This window comes from Neolamprologus multifasciatus, chromosome 13 (assembly GCF_963576455.1).
Source record: "Neolamprologus multifasciatus chromosome 13, fNeoMul1.2, whole genome shotgun sequence".
Classification (NCBI taxonomy): Eukaryota; Metazoa; Chordata; class Actinopteri; order Cichliformes; family Cichlidae; genus Neolamprologus; species Neolamprologus multifasciatus.
In genome coordinates this window covers 4,353,156-4,365,489 of record NC_140451.1, presented here as the reverse complement: position 1 = coordinate 4,365,489, position 12,334 = coordinate 4,353,156, and the positions used below count along the sequence as shown (strand labels likewise).

Below are 12,334 nucleotides of genomic sequence, written 5' to 3'. Positions count from 1 at the left end.
TTCAGCAGAATTTTCAGAATTTTCACCTCTTTTCAGCACAAATCTTAGCCGCTTCTGCTCATTTCAGCAAAATTGTCAGTGTCTCCACCTTTTCTTTGTGAGAATGACTTTGGCTCAGTGAGATGAATAGCCGCCTTGAGACCGAGAGAGCCAGGTTCTAATCCTGTTCAGGGCAGTTTTTTTTTTTTCCATCACTTTTAAGCAAAAATTTCTCCGTCTTTACCCCTTTCAGTAGAATTTTTTGCTTTTCACCACTTTTCAACAAAATTTTCTGCTTCTTCACCTTTTTTCAGCAGAATTTTAAGTTTCTTCACCACCATACTTTTTGCAACTTTTCAGCTTTTTCAGCTTTTTTCACCAGACATCTTCAGCGTTAAGGCATCCACACAGCATTTTCGCAGGAAATGCAAATTTTTCTAGTTGTGTGGATGCTTTAAGGCATCCACACTATTGTTTTCCTGTTTCTCTTTATTCTTTATACTTTATTATTCTAGTTGCTTCCGTACACTTTTTGGCACTTAACTACTTCCACAATTTTTGTGCTATTTTCACCATTCAAATTTTAAACTATTCTGCTATTTTTGCTCTTTCCGGCTATATCTTTTGGTATTTTTCACTATTATACTTTTTAAAATATTAAGCTTTTTTCCTTTAATTTGTCCCATTGAAATGAATGGGAAACTTCCGCAATACTGCTAAAATTTGCTCTTTTTTGAAACTTAACTACTTCCTCATATTTTCACTTAGAACAACCATTCAAACTTTAAAATGTTCTCAAATTATTGTGCTATTCAGGTATAAATCAGCTTTTTCAAATCTTTTACCGTTTTATTTTTATCCCTCTTAAAGTTTTGAGTTGCAAAATTGTGATTTTTCACAAAATACATGCGTTGTTATGGTTGCTATGCACTTGGTTCTAAGTGAGACACTTTAGGTTTTGCAGTCTTCTCTTCATGTCCGAACAACTTCTTGCTACTTGCTCAATTTTCACTCAACTTCCACAAATTATACATCAAAACGTAGATATTTTTGCTGGCTTTCAGAAAATGTCACTATCATTGTTGTGGGATTTATAGAATTTTGGCAAATCTCCTCAGACCAACACAAAGTCTCAAAACTCTCCATAGAAAGTCAATGGAGAGTTTGTTCAAAATCACCGCTGGATTTCTGTAATGAGAGGCATTTTCGAATCGTCATATCTCCTTAACGAAGTGAAGTTAAAACATGAGGCTTGTCCCAGTATATCTTCAGACATTCCTGATGCTCACAATTCAAGAATTTCTTTCTCACCTATTACCATTCTGAGATGAGTTAGACTTGTTTGAGGGTAGGAAATTTGTCCTTCGCTCAGATTTCTTCAGCTTTCAAACTCTGGAAATGAACCACTTTTTTCTCTCGTCATATCTTTTTGATGGATTTCCACAGAGACCTGAAAATTTCCATGACTGTTCACCAAAGCCTGCTGTCTCTTACGGTGAAAGAATGATATCGATACTCCAAATAGATCTAGAGTTAGAAAGCGTTGTTTGAGGGCAGGTCAAGACAGTTTTTGCTTCGCCTCTACTCAGTTATGGTGCATTACAAGTCAAATATCTTTAATAATTCATATTTTAATGATAAATTGTCAACACTTGAAGATTCCCCCATCTCTGCTGAACAAAACGGTGTAAGAATGACCGTTCTAGCCCCTACGGTTAGGAAATTATGGTCATTTGTTTGAGTTTAGTCCTCACTATGAGAAATAGACTGCAAAACTCCTGCCTCTCTGCTGCGTGTGTAAAAACGGCTGCACCTGTTTTGGCGGGAAAAAGTACACAGCCTCTCTGATTGGTGGATTCAAATTTAGCAGCTCCCAGGCTGCTTGACTGACCTAAAAACTTGCTTCTCTCTCTTTCTGTGTGTGTGTGTGTGTTTTATAGTATTTCTAAATGATAGTATTTCTGCTTTTTATAGTATTTGTGCTTAATATAGTATTTGTGCTTAATATAGTATTTCTGCTAAATTGTAGTATTTCTGCTTTTTATAGTATTTCTGCTTTTTATAGTATTTGTTCTTTTTATAGTATTTCTGCTTAATATAGTATTTCTGCTTTTTATAGTATTTCTGCTTAATATAGTATTTCTGCTAAATTATAGTATTTCTGCTTAATATAGTATTTCTGCTTTTTATAGGTTTTGAGCTTAATATAGTATTTGTGCTTAATATAGTATTTCTGCTAAATTATAGTATTTCTGCTTTTTATAGTATTTGTGCTTAATATAGTATTTCTGCTTTTTATAGTATTTCTGCTTTTTATAGTATTTCTGCTTTTAATAGTATTTCTGCTTTTAATAGTATTTCTGCTGTTTATAGTATTTGTGCTAAATTATAGTATTTGTGCTAAATTATAGTATTTCTGCTAAATTATAGTATTTCTGGTTTTTATAGTATTTCTGTTTTTTATAGTATTTGAGCTTAATATAGTATTTCTGCTTTTTATAGTATTTGAGCTTAATATAGTATTTCTGCTTTTAATAAGATTTGTGCTTAATGCAGTATTTCTGCTAAATTATAGTATTTCTGCTTAATATAATATTTCTGCTAAATTATAGTATTTCTGCTTTTTATAGTATTTCTGCTCAATATAGTATTTGTGCTAAATTATAGGATTTCTGCTAAATTATAGTATTTCTGCTAAATTATAGTATTTCTGGTTTTTATAGTATTTCTGGTTTTTATAGTATTTGAGCTTAATATAGTATTTCTGCTTTTTATAGTATTTGAGCTTAATATAGTATTTCTGCTTTTAATAAGATTTGTGCTTAATGCAGTATTTCTGCTAAATTATAGTATTTCTGCTTAATATAATATTTCTGCTAAATTATAGGATTTCTGCTTTTTATAGGATTTCTGCTTTTTATAGGATTTGTGCTTAATATAGGATTTGTGCTTAATATAGTATTTCTGCTAAATTATAGTATTTCTGCTTTCTATAGGATTTGTGCTTAATATATGTCAGGGTTCTGGGTCTGAGCAACCCAGGATCCCTGAGCAGTTATGGACTGGTTATATTGTTGAACGAACAGACTGCGGACTGAGGGGCACATGTGTCCTGCACTCAATGGGGGATGAAGCTCTAGTGTAGGCAGCAAAATGTCAAATGAAACCAGCGTGTTGTCATGCTGATTTTTATACTGGGGTGGGGATTAGGTTTGGAGATAACTGTGTGCCCTGTAATGTGCCTTATGTCTGGGACCAGGGAGAAATGAATGTCTGTACCCCTCTCATGTGCCATCAATATCCACATTAACACATATATGATTATTATTATATCTTATGTATTTTTGGTGTTGCTTCCCCTTTTGCTCTATGCTTGCACTTATGTGTGTGGGTTGCTGTGTGTCTGAGCACTCGTTTATAGGAACCCTCAGGCCTGGTGGGTGTGGCCCTGCTAGGGGACTGGCCACACCCGAAGCCACGCACCTGCTGCTGATCAGGCCTCGTCGGGGGAGCTACTTAAGAGAGTCTTGGAGCTCCCACCGACGCGGGATCATTGCGTGAGACTCCACGTCAGTCATCCAGTTGTGCTTGGTGTGTGCGTGCCCGCGATTGTATGTGTCCTGACGGCTGCTTCTATTGTGTCCCCAGGAGAGGGGTGGAGTGCCAGACAGCAGCCAGCACGGGGAGTGCTGAGACACGGGAGCGGAGAGCACAAACACTGGGAGAAGACACGACACGGGAGTCTGGGGAAAGCACGGGAATTTATTGTTGTTATTTCCACACACTGTAAATAAACGCACTGTTTATACACAGAGCACAGCGCCTGGGTCCTCTTTCCCCACACACCCCACGGTTTGCCATGCCATACCGTGACAGAATGATCCCGCCAAGCATGGACCCAGCGGTCTCTGAGGAGAGGCTCGGGAGGGAGGTGATGGACAAGGTTTACCGCCTATGCGAGTTGTGGTGGGAGAAGCCCGCGGAAGGTTTGCGTCACGCCGTGGAGAGGCGGCTGCAGGAGACGCTTGTTAAATTCCCCTGGCTGGTGGACTCCCTCAATCCAGTTGTCCTGGACTTCCTGCTTTCCACCCTCCACCTCCACTTTCCTCCTCAGGCTGCTCACCGGCCCGGACCGCTGGTGGATTCACAGCCTGAGATGCCGGCCCCGACGTCTACACGGAAACGACGTTCGCGCCGCCGGCTTTCCTCACCGCAGCCTAATCCACGAACTTCTCAAGAGTCGGCTGTGGTGAGTAGTACGGACAATTTTCCATTTCCCTCACCATCTGTGTTTGTGTCTGCAGTGGACGAGCCGACAGCGCAGGTAACATCACCTCGGTCAGAGGTCTCCACACCACTCGCTGCTTCAACATCTGCAGCTGTGGCACCGCTGTCATCTCATCCGCCTGCAGTCACCCTTCTGCCATCTTCTTCACCGGCTGCTACGTCGCCACCCGGACCTGCCCTGCCCGAGCTGGAGCTCGGCGAGCCGGAGGAGCTCGCACTGCCCGAGCAGGAGCTCGGCGAGCCGGTGGAGCTCGCACTGCCCGAGCAGGAGCTCGGCGAGCCGGTGGAGCTCGCACTGCCCGAGCAGGAGCTCGGCGAGCCCGTGGAGCTCGCACTGCCCGAGCAGGAGCTCGGCGAGCCCGTGGAGCTCGCACTGCCCGAGCAGGAGCTCGGCGAGCCGGTGGAGCTCGCACTGCCCGAGCAGGAGCTCGGCGAGCCGGTGGAGCTCGCACTGCCCGAGCAGGAGCTCGGCGAGCCGGTGGAGCCAGCGCCGCTGCCGGAGGAGCTCAGCGAGCCGGTGGAGCCAGCGCCGCTGCCCGGCGGGCCGGTGGAGCCAGCGCCGCTGCCGGAGGAGCTCAGCGAGCCGGTGGAGCCAGCGCCACTGCCCGGCGAGCAGGAGAAGCCAGCGCTGCTGACGGAGGAGCCCGCGCCGCTGCTCGGTGAGCAGGAGAATCTCGGCGAGCGTGTGGAGCCCGCGCCGGAGCTCGGTGAGCGGGTGGAGCCCGCGCCGGAACTCGGCGAGCAGGAGAGCGGCGCTTTTTTTGCGCCGCTGCGGGATGCGCGGTCTGACTTTGGGACTGTGACCTGGGAGGGTTTGTTGTTTGTTGTTTTTGCTTGTTTTGGTTCTGGCTACTTAAGCCTTAAGCTACTTAAGAGAGTCTTGGAGCTCCCACCGACGCGGGATCATTACGTGAGACTCCACGTCAGTCATCCAGTTGTGCTTGGTTAGTGTGTGTGTATGCCCGCGATTGTATGTGTCCTGACGGCTGCTTCTATTGTGTCCCCAGGAGAGGGGTGGAGTGCCAGACAGCAGCCAGCACGGGGAGTGCTGAGACACGGGAGCGGAGAGCACAAACACTGGGAGAAGACACGACACGGGAGTCTGGGGAAAGCACGGGAATTTGGTGTTATTTCCACACACTGTAAATAAACGCACTGTTTATACACAGAGCACCGCGCCTGGGTCCTCCTTCCCCACACCCCCCACGGTTTGCCATGCCATACCGTGACAATATAGTATTTGTGCTTAATATAGTAATTCTGCTTTTTATAATATTTCTGCTATTTATAGTATTTCTGCTAAATTATAGTATTTCTGCTTTTTATAATATTTCTGCTTAATCATACTATTTCTATATATTACTGCCAGGTCCCCAGGCAGCCAATCCTCTGTGAGGACTGAGACACTTAGCCCTGAAATTTACATATCAGAGCCTGCACGGCTTCCCAGCCAGCCAATCATATCTGAGGTCTGCCGTTTCTTCTCTTGTCATGTCTCAGCGACGGTTGTACAAAGAGCAATGAAAATTGCAGTCAAAGTACACCAAAGTCTGCTGATTCACCCAGTACAAGAATTATGCTTCTAGTCCACCTAGTTTTTGAGTTACATGACGTTTTGTAACTCCAAAAAACGGCGTTTTTCGCCTCTCACCGCGATCTAATTCTGACTGCTCATCACCCTGTTTTCCAGGCACCTGGCTCTCTTTCCCAGTGGCGTAGTTGGTAGTGACATGGGTCTACAAGCCAAAGGTCGTTGGATCGATTCCACATTGGGCAACGTGTTTTTTTCCCTACAAATTAATACACTATCACAGACCAGTAATTCATATTCATCATTTATTATAATTCTGCAAACTTTTATCATTTTACCAGCTTTTCTAATATGGACCTCAGATTCTTGTTAACACTCCATGGCACAAATACTGTTCCCTTTAGGCTCTGTGTATGTGTGTGTGTATCAATATTTCTCCCATTTTAAAGTATTACTCCACCATAATTGTATTTCTGTTAAATCAAAGTACTTTTACTACATCTTAGTACTTCTGCTCAATCATAGTATTTCTGCTAAATCATAGTATTTTTGCCAAATCATGGTTTTTGTGCCAAAACATAACATTTGTTATGTTATAGTATTACTACTAAGTGGAGGAATTTCTGTCATGTTACAGTATATGTGCTGATTACAGTATTTCTGCTAAATCATAGTATTTCTACTATATTATATTTTTCTTTCTAAATATAGCATTTCTGCTATATAATTGTATTTCTGCTATGTTATAATATTTGTGCTAAACCAGAGTATTTGTGCCGAAACATAGTATTTCTGCCAAATGATAGTATTTCTGTCAAATTATAGTATTTGTGCTAAAACATAGTATTAATTTAAAATTACAATATTCATAGTTCATCACAGTGTCTCTGGTAAATCACAGTATTTCTGCTATGTTGTACTATTTTTCTAAATCATAGTGTTTCTGTAATGTTTAAGTATTTTTGGCTAAATATATTCTTTCTGTTATCTTATACTATTTCTCCTAAATTCTTGTATATTTGAGAAGTTATCATGTTTCTGGTAAGTTACAATATTTCTGCTATGCTATTGTATTTCTGCCAAGTATTATGTTTCCTCTAAGATATTGCAGTTCTGCTAAGTTATTACTTTTTAGCAAAGTTCCTTTGCTTCTGCAAAGTTTTTACAATTTCTGCAACTTTTCAGCTTTTTCAGCTACTTTTTGCAGACAACTTCAGCTTTAAAGCATCCACACTGCATTTTCGCAGGAAATGCAAATTTTTCTAGTTATTCTTCTAGTTGCTTCCGTACACTTTTTGGACCTTAACTACTCCCTCAGTTTTTGTGCTATTTGCACCGTTCAAATTTTAAAAAATTCTGCTCTTTCTGCTAATGCCGGCTATGACTTTTGGTGCTCATAACTTCTATACTTTTTGAGATATTGAATTTTTTTTGCAATATTTTTTGCCCTTTTCTGCCACATTATCAGTGGCCTCACTGATTTTCCTTGCCGGGTTGACCTGTGTTTTAGCTCAGTGAGATGAGCATCCGTTCTCAGACTGGGAGGCCCGGGTTCAAATCCCGATTATGGCAACATTTCTTTCAGTTAACAGTTAAACTTTTTAAACTCTTTTCAGCAGAAATACTGCTCATTGAACTCTTTTCAGCAGAAATTCTGCTGATTGAACTCTTTTCAGCAGAATTTTAAATTTTTTCACCACTTTTCAGCACAAATCCCAACTTTTTCAGTTGTTTTCAGCAAAAACCTCTTTTCAGCAGAATTCTGCTGTTTTAACTCTTTTGAGCAGAAATTGTGCTGATTGAACTCTTTTCAGCAGAATTTTAAATTTTTTCACCACTTTTCAGCACAAATCCCAACTTTTTCAGTTGTTTTCAGCAAAAACCTCTTTTCAGCAGAATTCTGCTGTTTGAACTCTTTTCAGCAGAAATTGTGCTGATTGAACTCTTTTCAGCAGAATTTTAAATTTTTTCACCACTTTTCAGCACAAATCCCAACTTTTTCAGTTGTTTTCAGCAAAAACCTCTTTTCAGCAGAATTCTGCTGATTGAACTCTTTTCAGCAGAAATTGTGCTGATTGAACTCTTTTCAGCAGAATTTTAAATTTTTTCACTACTTTTCAGCACAAATCCCAGCTTTTTCAGCTGTTTTCAGCAAAAACCTCTTTTCAGCAGAATTCTGCTGTTTTAACTCTTTTGAGCAGAAATTCTGCTGATTGAACTCTTTTCAGCAGAATTTTAAATTTTTTCACCACTTTTCAGCACAAATCCCAGCTTTTTCAGCTGTTTTCAGCAAAAACCTCTTTTCAGCAGAATTCTGCTGATTGAACTCTTTTCAGCAGAATTTTAAATTTTTTCACCACTTTTCAGCACAAATCCCAGCTTTTTCAGCTGTTTTCAGCAAAAACCTCTTTTCAGCAGAAATTCTGCTGATTGAACTCTTTTCAGCAGAAATTCTGCTGATTGAACTCTTTTCAGCAGAAATTCTGCTGATTGAACTCTTTTCAGCAGAATTTTAAATTTTTTCACCACTTTTCAGCACAAATCCCAGCTTTTTCAGCTGTTTTCAGCAAAAACCTCTTTTCAGCAGAATTCTGCTGATTGAACTCTTTTCAGCAGAATTTTAAATTTTTTCACCACTTTTCAGCACAAATCCCAGCTTTTTCAGCTGTTTTCAGCAAAAACCTCTTTTCAGCAGAAATTCTGCTGATTGAACTCTTTTCAGCAGAAATTCTGCTGATTGAACTCTTTTCAGCAGAATTTTAAATTTTTTCACCTCTTTTCAGCAGAATTTTTAATTTTTTCACCACTTTTCAGCACAATTTTTAATTTTTTCACCACTTTTCAGCACAAATCCCAGCTTTTTAAGCTGTTTTCATCAGAAATTATGCTCATCAACCTCTTTTCAGCGCAATTTTCTACTTCTTTCTATCTTTTCTGCAGAAATTCTGCTCATTCAACTCTTTTCAGCAAAATTTTCAGCCTTTTCACCTCTTATCAGCACAAATCTCAGCTGTTTTCAGAAAAAACTCTTTTGAGCAGGAATTCTGCTGATTCATCTCTTTTCAGCGCAACTTTCTGCTTCTTTATCTCTTTTCAGCAAAAATTCTTCTGATTCACCTCTTTTCTGCAAAGTTTTCAGCCTTTTCACCTCTTATCAGCACATTTCTCAGCAGCTTCTCATTTCATCAGAATTGTCACTCTCTCCACCTCTTCTTTGTGAGAATAAGTTTGGCTCAGTGAGATGAGTAGTCGCCTTGACACCAGAATTGACACCAAATTCTGCTCATTCAACTTTTTTCAGCAAAGTTTTCAGCCTTTTCACCTCTTATCAGCACAAATCTCAGCTGTTTTCAGAAAAAACTCTTTTGAGCACAAATTCTGCTGATTCATCTCTTTTCAGCAGAAATTCTGCTCACTGAACTCTTTTCAGCAGAATTTTGAATTTTTTCACCACTTTTCAGCACAAATCCCAGCTTTTTAAGCTGTTTTCAGCAAAAAACCCTTTTCAGCTGAAATTCTGCTGATTCATCTCTTTTCAGCAGAAATTCTGCTGATTGAACTCTTTTCAAAAGAATTTTGAATTTTTTCACCACTTTTCAGCACAAATCCCAGCTTTTTAAGCTGTTTTCAGCAAAAACCTCTTTTCAGCAGAATTCTGCTGATTGAACTCTTTTCAGCAGAAATTCTGCTGATTGTACTCTTTTCAGCAGAATTTTTAGAATTTTCACCTCTTTTAAACCCAAATCTCAGTTGTTTTCAGAAAAAACTCTTTTGACCAGAAATTCTGCTGATTCATCTCTTTTCAGCGCAACTTTCTGCCCCTTTACCTCTTTTCAGCAGAAATACTGCTCATTCACCTCTTTTCAGCAGAATTTTAAATTTTTTCACCACTTTTCAGCACAAATCCCAGCTTTTTCAGCTGTTTTCAGCAAAAACCTCTTTTCAGCAGAAATTCTTCTGATTGAACTCTTTTCAGCAGAAATTCTTCTGATTGAACTCTTTTCAGCAGAAATTCTTCTGATTGAACTCTTTTCAGCAGAAATTCTGCTTATTCACCTCTTTTCTGCAAAGTTTTCAGGCTTTTCACCTCCTCACCACATTTCAACTTTTTCAGCTTTTTTCAGCAGACATCTTCAGCGTTAAGGCATCCACACAGCATTTTCGCAGGAAATGCAAATTTTTCTAGTTCTGATTGCTACAGTGCCGGACAGGCAAGGAAAAAAAAACAAAAAGTGTGTGAACACAGAGGCCATCAGCCATTGTGTCATCTGTCTTATACCAGAATTAATGTAACATCTGCACGCAACAGCACACTAACTATTTTGGTGGCTGCCTATAAAAGCTTCAGCAGGCAGCAGACAAACACAAATATCAATAGCTGGTAAATGTTGTGGAGCTTTGCACATTCAATTCCAGTGTTGTTCCATGTCATATAGCAACCTGACAACATTCACAGAAGTAGTGGAGACGTCATATTAGGTCCAGGCAGGACATCAGTGTGCACTGTCTGGCTGCATGAGGCCTCATCTGCACAAGACGGCAGCCATCAAGTGCATATAAAACAGGGATGTAGCTTTCGGTCATCCCAAATTGAAGCTGTAAAAGTGATTTTTTTTTCTAATTGGCTATAGGAGGCAACTACTGTGGTTTGCAAAAATAGGCAGTTATTATAGATAAAATGTGACCTGTGACTTCAACAATCACTTACCTGAGTTTATGGTCTCACTCGTTATTGTTTTGTAAATTACAATCCCATTGTTGTGAAGGAGCCGTTTCTGGTGTAAAATGAAAAAACAAATGCTATACTTATCAGTGTTACTGCTTTATCAACGGTTTTGATTCAAGAGCATATGCAAATAAATCTTTGTCCCCCTCCTCATTTGTAAATGTGATGATTAGACAAAGTAAAAGCTATCCACAATGATGGGCTCAATCATTAGCTTCAAGTCAATTAAATAAACAAAAAGAGGCATGGGACAATCCCGGGCCTGCTCATTGGTTCTTGATTTAGCATTCACAAGTGGTAAGGTAAGTTTCTAAAAAACAGAATAACTTTGTAGCTTAAAAAAAATTAAAGCTACAAACAAGCTTTAATATTATTAAAGCTTAAATAGTCACCAGTATGGTTTGTATATTAGCTAATGAAGCTAAAATGCTAAACTGCATCTTGTGGTTGAAAGTAGCTGAAAATGGTGTTTGAATGTATGAAATAACGTGATAGATATGCTTTCATTTTCAAATATATTCCTCTTTAAATGAATAAATTTAAGCAGGTCGTCAAGTTAGAACTAGGATCAGTGCAATCACTGGAAGATTCAGACTGTGCGTGTGTGTTTAAGGTCACATGGCCGACCGCTGCTCCTCCAGGCTGCTGTGTTTACTAAGAGGAGGAGGAGGTCATAGCGTAGTAAACAGTGCTACCATGGGAGTCTCTGTGCTTGACAGTCAGTAGCAGCCTGCAGCACTGAGCTGCAGTTGGTTATCTCAGTAAAAGAAGCTGATCTTTAGCCTGGATGGTTGCTCATATTCAGCTCTTTGAAGGTAAGATCTGGGAGATTTTATCCCCCCTTTTCTATTAATTCTGTTGTAGCAAGAACAGAATGTAAATGCGTGTAGTTTAACTCATGAAAGAATGGAGAAAAAAAAGTCAGTTAAATGCATGAAGTAGCTCTGGCTTTGCTATGTATGAACTAGGCTTCAGCGTTCAGCAATTCAGGGTTTTTAAGGCAATGCATGTGTGTTCAGAGGTGGCGCTTTTTGTGAGATTACGCCTCTGAACAGTGTCCCTTGATTACACATTTAGCTGCATCATTTTGTGCTAAAGCCAGAGGCAGATACACAGTGACCTACTGTGGATGGAGAAAAAGCACAAATCACGCTAAAGGGTACCGTTGACTGTAACAAGCTGTAAAATCGGGAGCAAGAAAAACACATGATACACAAGTCATTAATGTCTGATGCATTGTGAAAGCAGCACAATGCCCACAAGAACACTGAAAGTTTCAGAATGGCCTGTTTGTTTGTTTTTTGTGAATTATAATGTTAGCAGCAGAAAGCATTAAGAATCAATGCCTGAATTGTGGAGACTTTTGCATTCACTGAATATTTTGACCCCAAATCACTGAGTCACATCCATAACGCAGCACAGTTTAGATCAAGTCAAGACCAACAATTGTGTCCCCTCCCAATGCTGAGGGAGTGAGCTGTGATTAAAAGGGTAACATGTTTATTCCAATGTGTGACAAAGAAAGGCAATTGTTGTTGTGGTGGTGAAGTTATGAAATTATGTTTAACTGCTGACCGAGTTTGCATGAGTTTCCCTCTTGGGGCTCTGGTTTCCTCCCACTTTCCAAAGATATGTGTGGTTTGGACACTAAATTAGCCTGAAGTGTGAATGCTTGTGTTAGACTAGACTTTGTTAGAGTCTGTGGGACATTGAGCAAGGTGTTGTATTTGCAGGTCCAGACTGAAATTGTTCTTAAGGGAAGCTTCCTGCAAACACAGTACGTGCTACAAACGTGTACCAACACCTTCGAA

The 12,334-nt window shown here is 40.1% G+C and overlaps 3 protein-coding genes and 1 long non-coding RNA gene across 4 annotated transcripts in view; 3 read left to right on the top strand and 1 right to left on the bottom strand.

Annotated features, from left to right (window-relative positions):
* LOC146504875 (uncharacterized) overlaps positions 1–12,334 on the top strand; it is a 197,652-nt gene that overhangs the window by 19,839 nt on the left and 165,479 nt on the right. The window lies entirely within an intron of this gene.
* The window catches only part of rasgrp3 (RAS guanyl releasing protein 3 (calcium and DAG-regulated)), a 70,802-nt gene that overhangs the window by 31,120 nt on the left and 27,348 nt on the right, over positions 1–12,334 (top strand).
* Positions 2,619–5,985, top strand: LOC146504882 (uncharacterized). The gene is made up of 4 exons (XM_085183609.1): positions 2,619–2,664; positions 2,958–3,548; positions 3,628–5,078; positions 5,978–5,985. Exons 3-4 carry the CDS (start codon positions 3,839–3,841, stop codon positions 5,983–5,985), a joined length of 1,248 nt encoding a protein of 415 aa, XP_085039735.1. The 5' UTR covers positions 2,619–2,664; positions 2,958–3,548; positions 3,628–3,838.
* Positions 7,995–10,901, bottom strand: LOC146504881 (uncharacterized). The gene is made up of 2 exons (XR_014877760.1): positions 9,655–10,901; positions 7,995–8,884 (listed from the first exon to the last, which is right to left on the bottom strand). It is a non-coding gene; the product is annotated as an uncharacterized LOC146504881 (long non-coding RNA).